The 15,169-nt window shown below is 35.2% G+C and overlaps 1 protein-coding gene across 2 annotated transcripts in view; it reads right to left on the reverse strand.

Moving 5' to 3' along the window:
- ZBTB2 (zinc finger and BTB domain containing 2) overlaps positions 1 to 15,169 on the reverse strand; it is a 39,554-nt gene that overhangs the window by 23,224 nt on the left and 1,161 nt on the right. For both annotated transcript variants that reach the window (XM_074187823.1, XM_074187824.1), the window contains exon 2: positions 327 to 509. In XM_074187823.1, the coding sequence (XP_074043924.1) occupies positions 327 to 499 (173 nt within the window). In that variant the 5' untranslated portion in view covers positions 500 to 509. The remainder of the gene's footprint in view (positions 1 to 326; positions 510 to 15,169) is intronic.

Here is a 15,169-nt window from a genome sequence, read left to right on the forward strand (position 1 = left end):
CGCCTAAGACTGGATCCCTTCTTGTCGCCATCTTGGCTCCGCCCCCAAGAGTTTTTAATATAGAAAGTGCTCTGCAAACTAAGGATGGAAGCAGAGAAAACATATAACAGAAGCTATCCAGAATTGGAAAATAGCACAATGGTCACTCAAGGTGGTCAAGATATTGAAGCAGAGTAAAGTAATGGTTTCAAAAAGCAAGTATGAAACAGCTATTAAGATCCAGGCTGAATGAGACATAAATTAAGAAGGAAATTTATGAACTAGACAACACAGAGTAGCAGATGTTAGAAGTTTATAGTTATATTCATTATCAACCATTTCTTTACCTGGTCTGATGGACAAACAACATCTTAAAGTAATTGGAGAAAGAAGCAAGGACTGATTTGTGTGCCTTGAAGTAAACATCACCAATGGCAACTGTGCAGTCACACAGGAAACCAAACTCCCGCTGAGCGTTTAACTGTTGCAGCAGAATAAGTCCATGGTTGGCCAAATCCATTTTTTAAAATCTGCAAAGCAAACAATTTTCCTTTAGAAAGGTGATTTCCAAATTAACATGTATCTTCAGAGTTATTAATCATTTTGCATTTACAACAGTAACAATACTTCAAATATATACTTTTCATTTTATTTACAAACAAGAGAAACATTCTACCATTGGGGCATGTACAACTGACTTTAAAGTGTGTTCATTTAAATTAATATTTTTCACCTATACTGCTTTGTCCATGGCCAAACAAGTTCTCCCACCTCTCCCAAATTCTTGCTTTCTTGTTCCCTACTGGTGAACTCTATCACTAAGACATTCCTCCTCAAAACTTACTCCCATGAATCCCTTTCTTACTCAAGTCAGAAACCAAGGGCAACCAAACTCCTAATTTTAATATGTTGGTAGTAGTAGATAAGCTACCATTTTTGCTGGGGGTTTTTCCTTCTCCCTTTCATTTTTAGTGTCAAATTAACTCTTTTTCTAAAGGTCTACAATATAAATAGCAGTCCTTAATCAATTTGGGGCTCTATTTCTATTCAAACATACCTTGGCCAATTTAGACATGAACAAATGTGACTTAATGATGGGTTAGAAGAAAATATTTTAAGTGACTGAAAAAAAAAACATGGAATGACGGAAATAGTAGTTGGTGTCTTTTATTAAGATTTTCCCAGGACCTACATCCATTAACATCTGTAAAAATGGTAATGAAGGTAAATGGCAGAGGTAAACAAGTTTGGGACAGGGGGAAGCAAAAGAGATGGGAGATGATTATGAAGGTTTTGCTAGGAAGCATATGTCCTTGGTTACAATTTAGAGAACATTGCTTTAACATTTGCTCAACAATCAGGTAAGAATTTGCCTTAAACAGATATACTTTACAGATTGACACAAATGTTCTGAGTACAAGTCCTTCCATTACCAATAACTGACCAAACCGGAAATACAGGGGGTCCTTAAAGTTGTAGTGTCCTTTTTAAAATTTTAGTAAGTTCCAAACATACAATGGCTATACTTGCAAAACATTTTTTGAAAGTTTAATTACTTCAATTTCTTTTATGCTTATTTAGTTTGTGAATTTTGAATAATTCTTAAACATTTTTAAAATTTAATTTTCTGGATGACCCTTTCTCAGACAGGTGGATCAGTAAAAGAAGTCTTTTTTTTTTTTAGATTTTTCAAGGCAATGGGGTTAAGTGGCTTGCCCAAGGCCACACGGCTAGTTAATTATTAAGTGTCTGAGGTCGGATTTGAACCCAGGTACTCTTGACTCCAAGGTCGGTGTTCTATTCACTGCACCACCTAGCCACCCTAAAAGAAGACCTTTTGCTTGGCCACCTTGGTCAACTGATCTTTCTCCATTAAACTTTTCCTTATGGGGGTCACATCAAAATTTTCATTCATGATCTCAATGGAAGGATTATAAATGCAATCCTTTAAATCACTGAGCAGTTGTTGATGAAAATTTTTACATGTTCAGAAACTGATAAATGTATAGCACAAGATGGTAGGTTTTGTTGAATTTTAATAAGAAACCTAAAGATAATTTAAAAATTTTCAACTTGTACTACAATACGATCAATTACCTACATGTTTAGCTACCATACATAACAATATAGTTCTCAGTGTTATAACAGCTCTCAGTATTATAACAAACTGGTCCATTCCCAATGAAGGTATCAAGAAGTAATAAAATGTTTCAACTTCAGTTTAAGTATGTGAAAAGTTTTTAGGGTCAAGCTTTCAATGAATATGTATCTTTAAATCTGATTTCATAAAATGTATGCTTTGGGTCTAATCCTGCCCTCTGGCTCAAAGTAGACTCTGGTAAACATTTATAATAGAAAAATGAGACTGCAAGAATACAGTCAAGGATCTAATTATTAATTGCTTTCCTTTCAAAAGGCTAAACAGATATTTCAGGTTTCCAGTTTGGAAAAATTTCCAAAGAGAGCAGCAAATGAAAAAGGGAAAAATATAAATAGACAGAAATATGGGAAGGTAACTTATAGAAGTATAAAAGTCAAGTGAAAGGAAGAAATGAAAAACAAAAAGGAAACATGATTATTCTTATGAATAATAGCATGGAAATGGGAATGAATAATTGAGATTTTATTTTTAACAAAGAAAAATCTCAGGCTTTATATGACTTATTCAATAAAAAAAGTATCTCATATAGGCATAATTGTTCTTATGGCATAACCAAATGGGGGGGTACTCTGTCATTCCAACATCCAGGAACCAGGCTTTATGTAGAGCATAAAGCAGTGGCTGGCTGAAACATCCTTATTAAGATACATGTGTAGTGTATGTTTTCCATCTGTTAGAAGTATAGTTTCTCTTCTTTTTTACAACTTCCTTTGATATTCATTGTAACCAGATTCTTTTGCATTTTTATTTTTGAAGGAGAAACAAGTCTTTGTCAGCTAAAGAATGAAACCAAGGGATGAACTTACTTTACTGAATATATGCAAGGAGTGGTAGAAAGATCACTAAAGACAACAGAACTCAGAACAAATTTACTGATAAATAATAGCTGATTGGATGATTGATGCTGGAACGCAGGTGCCAAATGTTTCAAAGTCAGGGTGCTGTATTGGACAGTTTTGTTCAACAGTTGTATTCCTTTTTCATTATAAAGGAGGGTTCTAGGAGAAGAGTTAGCATTTTGTAAATAGAAGTATTTGATAATTATTTATTATAAATATTTGATGAATTTAAAAAATTACTAATATGGGAACCAGGGTATCTGGATTCTCTCATTGATCTGATTATTCTATTAATAATCAATTATACTAATTATTAAAGCCTTGAGCAAATCTATTTCTTTGTGTCACATTTTCAGCTAAAAAGTGAAAGGAACAAACAATTTCAAAAACATTTAAAACATCTGCTGTGCATCTATTATGTTCAAGGCATGTAGTAGGCAATGGGGGGGATACAAAGATGACTAAATGAAACATTTCATCAGCATCGAATTGGACAATTTAGCAGTGATGAGACATATACAAAAAATGTGGAAAATAATTGACTATCTTCACAAGGTTAGAGTGATCTTAGATTAAAGGAAGTAAGATGACTTATTATTAGTAACATTAGCTCAGAGAACTTTACAGTTTTTAAAGTGCAGTACAAATATGCTCTGCCATTTCCAGCAGGACCCTGAAATCAAAGTATGTCAATAGATGGGGAAGATGGAGACAGTCCTTCAAACATAAGGAACAAAAAGGCAGGACAAAATGGAGGAAGAACATGATCCAATCTGGCTATCCTGTAGAGTGTATGGAAGGGAGAATTATGGAATCAAATTAGAAAAGTTATATAATGTTGGGAACAACTTTGAAGAGAGAATTAAGGAAACTTTTATTCATAGGCTAGGATATAATGATCAAGATCACACAGTTTTAAAAATTAGTAGTAAAACTACTCATTTGTAAGGGTCGGCTAGGTGGCGCAGTGGATAAAGCACAGGCCCTGGAGTCAGGAGTACTTGGGTTCAAATCCAGTCTCAGACACTTAATAATTACATAGCTGTGTGGCCTTGGGCAAGCCACTTAATCCCACTGCCTAGCAAAAAAACCTTAAAAAATAAAAAAAACCAACTACTCATTTGTAGTACACTGTCTTGGCCAGTGTAAGTTTTTGGAAGAGGGAGCAACCTAACTGTATTAGGAAATTCAGTATGTTCATGAAGTGAAGATGGATTAGAGGTAAGGAACTGGAGTTGGGGGAGACCAGTGGAGAAGTGATACAGATCTTACTAGAATGGTGGCAACAAGGGTAGAAATGAGGAGGAGGAAAGGATGGGAATGGAAGAGAAATTTCAGAGGTACAACTAATAGGACTTAAAAACTAGCTGGAAGTGAGAGGAGAAGGAAATTAGAGAAGTCAAGCATGCATTAGCCATAAACAGGATGTAGTAATGTTAGGAAGAGCAAGTTTTGAAGGAAGGATGAGAAGTTCAGCATCAGATATGCTGATTAGGTACTACTAATAGGAGATTAGAACTCTGAGGAACTGAGTCAGTGGGGGGGGGGGGTTGGAGATTTGGGTGTAATCTACGTGATATAATAATTGAAGCTATGACAATTGATAAAACTGCCAAAGGAGAGAGAGACCAAGAACAAGACTTGGAGGATGACCATAATGGGGTGGGGGAGAAACTTGTGTGAGATAATAAAAAGAAAGTAGAGGAAGGAAGAGACTAAGAGGAGTGGTTTCAGAGGTGGGAAGAGAAATTAGGAGAGAGAGCAGTATTAATGAAGTCAAGGGAAGAAAGAGTCTTAATTAAGAACAAAGTGGAATTGAATGAATGGAAATGAATAACAAAAAACTTTCCACACAAATAAAATCAGATCTAAACAACTAGAACAATATCAATTGCTCCTGGGTAGGCCAAGCTAATAATGATGAAAATGACAATTCTAGCTAAATTAATCTACTTAATTGTACCAATAAAATTACTAAAAAAATTATTTTATAGAGTAAGAAAAATGATGAAATTTATCTGAAAGAACAAAAGATTAAGAATATCAAGGGATTTAATGAAAAAAATGCAAAGGAAGGTAGTCTAGAAATACCAAGTCTAAAACTATATTATAAAGTAGAATTTATCAAAATTTGGTACTGGCTAAGAAATAATAGTAGTGGATCAGTGGAATAGATTGGGTTCACAAGACAAGTAGTAAATAACTATAATGATTAACTATTTGATAAAAACCAAAGACCCCAGCTTCTGAGATAAAAACTTACTACTTGACAAAAACTGCTGCGGAAATTAGAAAATAGTATGGCCGAAAATAGGTATAGACCAATATCTCACACCTTATACACCAAGATAAGGTTGAAATGGGTACATTATTTAGATATAACGGGTAATACAATAAACCAATTAGAAGAGCAAGGAATTACTATCAGATCTATGGAGAGAAGAATTTATGACCAAAGAAGAGATAGAGAATATTAGAAGCGCAAAATGGATAAATTTGATTATATTAAATTGAAAAATTTTACACAAACAAAACCAATGCAACCAAGATTAGAGGGAAGGCAGAAAGCTAGAAACAATTTTTACAATCAGTATTTCTGATAGAGACTCCATTTCTAAAATACACAGAGAACTGAGTCAAATTTATAAGAATACAAGTCATTCCCCAATTCAATTGATTCATATCAAAGGATATGAACAGGCAGTTTTCAGAGGAAGAAATTAAAATTATTCAAAGTCATATGAAAAACTGCTCTAAAATCATTATTAGAGAAATGCAAATTAAAACAACTCTGAGGTTCCACCCCATACTTATCAGATTGGCTACATGACAGGAAAGAGAAATGATCAATGTTGGAGGGGATGTGAGAAAAGTAAGACACTAATGCATTGGTGGAATTGTGACTGATTCAACAATTCTGGAGAGTAAGTTGGAATTACATCCAAAGGACTATAAAACTGCATATTTTTTGATCCAGCAATACCATTACTAGTTCTAGATCTACCAAGGAGATCATAAAAAGGAAATGATAAATAAGCAAGATTTCAGAAAAACTTGGAAAGACTCACATGAACTGATGCTGAGTGAAGGGAAGTGAACCAGAACACTACACAGTAACAGCAACAATGTTGAGGATAAACAATGACAGATCTTTAACTTTTCTCAGAAATATAGGAATCAAAGACAATTCTGAAAGCTTTATGATGGAAAAATACCACTCACTTCCAGGAGTCTGCATGTAGATCAAAGCATTCTATTTTCACTTTTAAAAATTTGTTTTTTCTTTCTTGTGATTTTCCCCTTTTTGTTCCGATTCTTTTTTATGGCCTGACTAAAATATGTATAACCTGATGTATAACCTATATGAGATTACTTGTTAGCTTGGGGGTGGGGGGAAATTTAACAAAAATGAATGTTGAAAACTATGTTTATATACAATTTGAAAAAATAAAGGGAAAAAAAAGAAGAATGTAAATTATAATGGTGTTAGATGTTGCAGAGGCCAAAGAGGATGTGGATTGATATGTTGCTACTATACATGGATTTTAGGAGATAACTATTAAAGATAGGAGGGAGCATAATTTCTACTGATGAGCAGGGTCAAAGGCCAGCCTAAACTAAAATCTTTAAGGTCTGTTCTTGGTCTAATATTCTATGATGGTTCTAAAGCACTTTCCCTTTTTTTGCCCTAGATTAACCTGGAAAGTACTAATCACAGAATCTCAATTTTATTTTAGGGATCTTAATTGTTCAGCCTTGACTCAAAGAAGAATTTGGTCATTCAGTTTTTGCTTGAAAACCTGTGGTGCTTTTATGGTAGCAAAAAAAGGAAATAAAGTAGGTGCTAATCAGTTGGGGAATGAGCAGTGAATAGAGGCATCATTATAGTGGAAGGAGTACTGCTTTCAAAGTTTGTAGACCTGAGTTCAAATCCTGTTTCTGTTGAGTACTATCTGCACTAGTGCAAGTCACTTAATTTCTCTGGACCCCAGTTTCTTCAATTATAAAATGAATGAGAAAAAGATGATCTCTAAGTCCCCTTCTGGCTCTAAATGTAATGAAACAAAAAAGATTTAAGAGAAATATGGGTAAACATGACTGTATACATACAATTTTTACCAGAGTTTCACTGCCATGGGGAGCATGAGAAAAAAATACGGAACTCATAAAATTACAAATGGATGAATGTTGAAAACTACCTTTGCATGTAATTGGAAAAATAAAATTTCAACTAATAAAATGAGAAATATAGGAAATTTGTAGGAATCAATGCATATTGAAATAAGCAAAACAAAGATAAAGGAAAAAGGGGATGACCCACGTTCAACAATTAGAGGGTAGAGAAATGACTTACAATTCTTCTCTGTAAAAATACCTAATTTTTACCAACTTCAATTTTTATTGTCTAACACTTTGCCACTCTCTTCTTTCCCACCACTGTACAAGATTTCACCTTTTGTACCAGAGGTTAGTATCTCAGCAGACATAAATTGAGATTCAAGCACTTAGTTACACAGAAGCTGTCCTCATCCTCTTTCAAGCTGGCTCTTGGCTCTAGGCCAGTGAATCAGAGTGTAACCCTTTTGTTTTCAATGTTACATAGTTAGCAGGTATAGACTGGATTATGAACTAAACTGACGCTCTTCCTCAAACCTATCCCTCTTCCAAACTTCATCATTTCTTTTGAGGATATAACAGTATCCTTCCACTCATTAAGATTTGAAAACTTGGTGTCATTGTCAATTCCTCACTTTAACTCTCCCATACATTTTTTTTTAGTTTTTTTTTTGCAAGGCAATGGGGTTAAGTGGCTTGCTCAAGGCCACACAGCTAGGTAATTATTAAGTGTCTGAGATTGGATTTGAACTCAGGTACTCCTGACTCCAGGGTTGGTGCTCTATCCATTGCACCACCTAGCCACCCCTCTCCCATACATCTTTAAAACATTCTACTTTTGTCCTCTTCCCCTACTTATAAGGCCACCACCTTAGTTCAGACCTTCAGTACTACTTTAGGCCCACCTGCACTATTTTAATAGCCTCCTAAGTCATAAGTTTTTTCCCTCTTGGATCCATCCTCCACCATAGCTACCTTTTCCTGAAGTACAGGCCTGATCATGTCAATCCCCTAGTGGCTCTCCATTATCATTAGGATCAAATATAAATGCTTTCAAAGCTTTTCACAATCTGGTTCTAATGTATTTTTTAGACTTATAAAAACATTACTCTCCTTTTTGTAGTTTAATAGTCCAGTCAAACTTCTTCTGTTATGTCTCAAAAATAAGATTCTATCTCCCATGTACAAATATTTGAATTTAAAATTAACGAAAGAAGGTACAAAAAAAGATATATATTAAAAAAAAATTGAGGAGATGCAGAGTTCTGTACTCAAGTATTCCTTTGGCAAATGCTATCAAAACAAACAAAAAATACTTCAAAAATCTTTCCCCCCCAAAAAGGACTAAACAACAATTTTCTTCACACAAAGGTCTGGGTTATATCCTGTCAAAATATTTAAAGGTTATATGCAACTTAAAGATATTATTTTTTCCTTTACAAAAAAAAAACAAAGTATCACAAATTTGTCAATCTTTTTTATGATAATAAATGGTAGTCAGGAATATGCTGCTTATATATGGCTCTGTGTGTGTACACACACACACACACACACACACACACACAGACAAACAAAGTTATCCCTTCCACATCATGGGGCTTAGGGGATTAGTGCCCCTGCCATCTAGAACGTCTGGGTAAAATTTTTTGATCTTTTCTTTGTACCAGAAAAGAAGCCTGAATTTTTTATTTTTCTTTTATATAGTATTTAGAGTACCTTATTGTAAAATTTGGGTTAAGTATTTGATCACAGACTCTGTTTTCTACTGGTCTTCACATGTAAACTCCCAACAAAATCCCATTTAACTTCTTACGCAAGCCAGAGATATATCAAAACTGTGAAAGGAAGAGTTGTGATGTGGAAGGGATAACTGTATACACAAACACACCCTTCCTCCAGCATATAAATAAAACGCAATCTATAGTTTCAAGGTAAGGTGACATTTAAATTTTTTTATTCATATTTTTATGATACCTTTATTTCTCAAAATTTTCTTCTAACCTCCACTAAGTAGAGAGCTATCATTTATGACAAAGAATAAAAAGCAAAAGTAACAAATATGTTGAGTCTGTTTATGTAGTGTTTGCTGAATATTTGACTTTCCCTCCTATCTTTGACTTTGTTAAGGTACTTGCTAATTATGAGATCTCTAGCTCAAAGGATAAAGTCATTTTAATTATTGTCAAACCCTTATTCCAAATTGCTTTTTACAATGGATGAACCGATTCCCAACTCTACCAGTGGTGTACAAACCTGTTTTTTTAACATTCATTCCAACACTGGTCAGTAATTATTTTTCATCATTCCCAATTTGCTGAGTCTAAGGTGAAAACTTGTTCTTGATTTCATTATTAGTGATTTGGAATATTCTTTCATATAGATAAGCAGTTCTTCTTATTCTTTGACCACTTATAATTAGGGAATAGCTTTTGGTCTTCTACATACATTCTGCATATACCTTGGATCCCAGACAAAAGTAATGTTTTCATAATGAGAAAGTGATTGTTCTTTCTTTCAAAAATGCTATCAAGAGAACATTTTTGAATACAGATGTTCGAAAATGTTTTCATCATTATTTTGCCAAAAATGATGTGAGCATGTCACCTGTAAAACCTTTCTTCTTCACAATTAAAAATTGGGAATTAGAATTTTAAAACTTGTTTAAATCTTTCAAAATAAAAAGTTTTGGTGGGTCTGAATTCATTTTTTAAAAATATAAAAATACAAGATCTTTAATTTTGAGAGCTGAACCACACGTGACATTATAGAAGATGGAAAATTATTGGCCAAATTATATTAAAAAACCTTGCATAATTGGGATTGAAAAAAATGAACATCATGACGGTATAGCCATTATAATGCTTCTTCCATAAGGAGCTGTGTATCTTTTTAAGATATCTTTTTCAGCCATGATAACTATTACAACCAAGTATTACAACAAACTAAACTTTGAACCATGTAGATATATATTATTTATTCTAAAAAAAAGTATGCAGGGAAATACGTTCAAAACTTTTTATTTTTATTTATTTATGTTTAGTTTTTGCAAGGCAATGGGGGTTAAGTGAGCTGCCCAAGGTCACACAGAGCCAGGTAATTATTAAAGGGTCTGAGGCCAGATTGGAACTCAGGTCCTCCTTACTCCAGGGCCAGTGCTCTATCTACTGCCCCTCAGAAATTTTTAAATGATAATTTTAAAAAGTTGAAGACCGCTCATAAAGATAATGACTACAATTACAAGAATTAAAACAACGCTACAATTTGAGATGACACTGATTTTTTTTTTTGGTTGCCATGGAGTCATTCAGTCTGTTCCCTAAAACCACCAGATTCTTTTTCAGCTGAATTGCTTACCTAATTGTATTTGTGAAGTTAACTTCTCAAACACAAGTGTAAAGTTAACTTTATGTTATTAAATTTAGTCCAAAATTCTATCCTTTTAAGTCCCTTTGGATTTTGATATTCATTTGTCAAATGCAATTTTCAATGTCATTACAAATTTGACATATCTGTAATATGATACATTTGTCTTATTTGCCACCATCCATACTACTGATGAAAATGTTAGTGCAAGATCAAATATCTATTTCTAGAATATTTCTCTAGAAATTAAATTCCACATTGAGCAAAGAATTCATTCTTTGGGGTTGGCTGTTTAACCAGGTCTGAAAAGCCACCCAACTTCTTTTGTATAGAACATCTCTATATATTCTTTATAAGAAGAGAATGAGAATCTGTCAAATGCCTAACTAGGCAGAAGTATTTCTATCACTTCTCTGACTGGGATTATCTATCTAAAACCATCATCAATTCAATTTCATTGATGCAAATAAAAACCTACCTATAATTTATAGTCCTTAAAAAGTTGCCTAGAACTCACAGATGGCAAGTGACTTGCCCATACTCACAAAGCAAGTGTCAGAGAAGGACTAGAATCTAGTTCATATATAAAATGATGAACAGTGAACTAAGTAACACCAGGAAACCAGTCTAAAATGACGAAATAATGGAAAAAAATCAGTAAGAAAACAAAAAAATTGAAGTCAAATGCTGAGAAATAATAAAAACTAAGTCTGGTAGAGATATCCATTTGTATAGAATTTCAAGTTTTTAAAACACTTACTGTGTTATCTTGGTTTAAACTCAACAAAACACCGAGGGCAAGTGCTATTACTATGCCTCTTTTACATATGAAGAATCTTGAGGTCAAAACAGGTTAAACAATTTGCTCAGGGTCATACAAGTAAGCCAGTAGGATTTGAAAGTGGGTTTTTCTGATACAAAAAGCATCAACAAAAACTTTATTAGCAAATGTATTTTTTTTGTTTTGTTTTTTAGGTCTTTTTCAAGGCAGATGGGGTTAAGTGGCTTGCCCAAAGCCACACAGCTAGGTAATTATTGAGTGTCTGAGACCGGATTTGAACCCAGGTACTCCTGACTCCAAGGCCAGTGCTTTATCCACTATGCCACCTAGCCACCCCCACAAATGTATTTTTTTAGGTTTTTTTTTTTTGCAAGACAATGGGGTTAAGTGGCTTGCCCAAGGTCACACAGGGCCAGGTACTTATTAAGTCCTGAGGCTGGATTTGAACTCCGGTACTCCTGACTCCAGGGCCAGTGCTCTATCCATCCACTGTACCACTTAACTCCCCCATAGCAAATGTGTTTAAAGGCACATGACTTTAAAAGTAACATTATAACATTGTTTTCTTTCCACTTATATGAATAACTGAGGACTTACTACACTGTAAGTTACTCATATATTGTAGGTGTGTCAAATGAAGTTATATTTTATCTAAATGTAAAAACAAGGGACCAAACTGCTCAGGAAATTTATGAATCTCATTTTGGCAGTTTCAATCCCTCAGATTATTTATGTGAAGGTTACTCTAAATTTAAGACTTTAAAGTTCCAATCAATTTGATTCTTTTTAAAATCTCCACAACTGAAAAAAGAAATCTCATGGGAAATATAAAAGAGAGCAGCAAACCTCCTTCTGACCCTCAACACTGCCTTAAATATAAGATTAATAATTTAAAATAGATTAGAAAAAGGACATTAGGAAATAAAAAGGGAAGAGAATGTGTTTTTAAAAAAAATTCCAGCACTACTGATGTTGCATCAAGATGCAACTGCTTTCAAAGAATTATAAAAATCACACAGAATGTGACAGCCACACAGTAGTGTGAATAGGTTGAAACCTAAAACTTTGGGTTCCAATCCCTGTTCAGTTAACTATAGATAACCCATGGGATCTTGGATGAACTATTTTCTCTCTAGGTCTCAGTTTTATCATCTGTAAAATAAAAATACTGGACTAAATAATCTCTAAAATTTGCTTATGATCCCAAATTCCTTGTTAAAGTGATGAAACTAAGCCTAGAATTCAGAAGACCCGAATTCTTCTGATTCTGTATAGTGCTCTTCCAACTTTGATTTTGGGATTATTTCTCACTATGTTTCCATTAGCAATAATAATCATGGGATTGTTGAATACCAGGGATCAAGAATGTCACATTAGGTAGTTGTTTTTTTTTTAATAAAGAGAAAATGGTTGGTGATTATATCAGTCCTTCCTAATGGAGAAGTAGTGAGATTCTTGGTAGTGATATTTTATGGAAAGCAGGGTCTTCTCTACGACCTGTTCTGGCTGCTTTCATTTTAAAAAAATTTTTCTAGTATCAATTTTTAAACCTGATATGTATTCTAACAAAACATAAAAGGTTGAATCTTGTTAATTATCTGTAAAAATATTACCTCTTAAAATATATTTAAATGTAAAATTTCTATTAAAAATATTTGGCTGATGGAAACAGCAGAGTCTAATGGGTATACCTAGAGTTTCAAAATGTCAAATTTTTCAAATACAAGTATGATTGTAGTTATCTTAAAGAACCATGGGAAATTTTTATTGCCCCAGAAACATGAGAAGTTATGAGATATGTTTTGGCAGCAGGAATCAGATAGCTGATTCCTTATCACAAATCAGAAGTCTCCTTATTCACTGGAACTAGTACAGCAAATACTGACAACTCAAATGCCTAGATCTTTGATTTTTTTCACCTCTTATATTTACATCCTCTTTCTTTAGGAGAGAGGTAATCTGGTGAGGAGCAACTGGTTGAATCAGTTTATTTTGGGCTGATTTGCCAACCAAAGTAACTAAAGATGTCTGGTGTATATTTTGAAAAAAAGGATTTGGGGGAGTAGGCAGTAAGGAAAGCTTTGTAGTTATTTAGAATACTTTGAAGATTTTTAAAAAGTGTCTGATTTAAACTATTGCCTCCGAGGCCTAACAGATCTGCTTTATATTTGCTTTAAAAAAAATTTTTATTTAAGGCAACAGGGTTAAGTGACTTGCCCAAGGTCACACAGCTAAGCAATTGTCTGAGGCTGGCTTTGAACTCTGGTCCTCCTAACTCCAGGACCTGTGCTCTATCTACTGCACCACCTAGCTACCCTTATATTTGCATTTTATTTCACGATGATACAATTAGGTGACAGAAGTAAATTAATTTTAGCATAGGTTTGAACATGCTACTACTCCATCATTCAAGAAGCTTCAGTGGCTCCAAGTTAAAATAGATTCCTGTTTGGCATTTAAAGTCCTTCAGACTGATCTGAAATTACTCTCCTTTAATTTACCTTTCATAAAACTATAGAATAGTTTCATAGAACGATTTCCTTGGGTTTAAGGCACCCACATCCACCCTTCTTCATCACTCAATGTCTTGGAATTCCTATTATTCTTCAACTGCTTGAGTGCTACCTCCTAGTTCTTACCATCTCTTCCTTCTCCAACCTCCTCCAAATTATTTTGTACATATTTTCTATTTACTTATCTATGTGTAGTTCCTTCTCCTGTAGAATGTAAGCTCCAGAAAGGTATGAATTTGTTTTGTATGGCTTAGAGTCTGGAAATCTATAGAGGACCCGAATTTTTTTATTGGGATGGGAGATTGGGGTTTACACGTATGAAAATTTCACTAATGGTTAAAGGCCAAGTGTTTTGTACCTTGACAGTATAAGTTTAAAAAGTCTTCTTGAATTCAATAAAAGAAACATATTTAGCAAATCATTCCAGGGTTACCTTTGAGAACAATCGCTGTAGACTTAACAGTATCCTAACAGCCTAACACCAGATTGTGTGGAATGGAAATGAACGATTAAAATTAAATTCCAGTATTAAAATTCGATTTGTGACAAGTAGCAAACATTTCTACAGATTTTCAACTCTTCAATTAAACCAATTTCATGACTCACACATTGAAGTTTTAATCCAGAAGCACTAGCAGAGACAAAATAAGTATTCTAACAGAGAACAGGGGAAATAATAAAACTACAGATAATTCTCCAAATGAATCTTTTAATTTTGTCAACACCTACTTTGCTGATAGGTTGAAGATTTAAAACATTTTAACACTAGGCAAATTCTTCTTGGGATAAATGTTCCCATTAATGACCAAAAATGATCTAGAGTTAAAGGGCAGCAGCAGCCTGTAAATTCACAAGAGAATTAGGAATTTCCAGTATTCCCGAGAACTTCTAATCATCGGAATTGCATTTTAAAGATGTCCAACGCAATAAAACTGTTTCGGCTCCAGTCACCACTCGTATCATGAAGTCTTGATTCCGCAACATTGTACAGCAGTGCGCGTTTCTTTTGTATCCTTCCCCCCATTTGAGAACCTCAGTGCTGAAGTTCCAGGATGGAGGCGGCGGCGGCGGCACCCCCGTCCCCCCCGTCTCTGGGGCCCCCGCTTCCGGGGAGCCCGGGGAGGCCGCAGAGCCGGAGCCTCTCACGGCCCGGGGAAAACCGCCCGAAAGCCCGGGCGGGCGCGAGGCGTCGCAGCCGCCCTTATCGGGGGCGCAGATCTGGGCCCGGCGGAAGCTCGGGGGCCGCGGCCCCGAAACCGCCGCCCCCGCCCCCGCCGGCTGCCGCCTCGGCCCGGCCGGGCCTGGGAAGCGTTAACGGTCACTTCCCGGGAGCGGCAGGGAGGCACCTTCCCAGGCGCCGCCCGGCCGGGCCGGCGCCGAGCCGGGCGCGGGGGGCGGCGGGGGCGGGGGCGGGGCC

The sequence above is a fragment of the Macrotis lagotis genome, chromosome 5 (assembly GCF_037893015.1).
Source record: "Macrotis lagotis isolate mMagLag1 chromosome 5, bilby.v1.9.chrom.fasta, whole genome shotgun sequence".
In the NCBI taxonomy this organism is placed as follows: domain Eukaryota; kingdom Metazoa; phylum Chordata; class Mammalia; order Peramelemorphia; family Peramelidae; genus Macrotis; species Macrotis lagotis.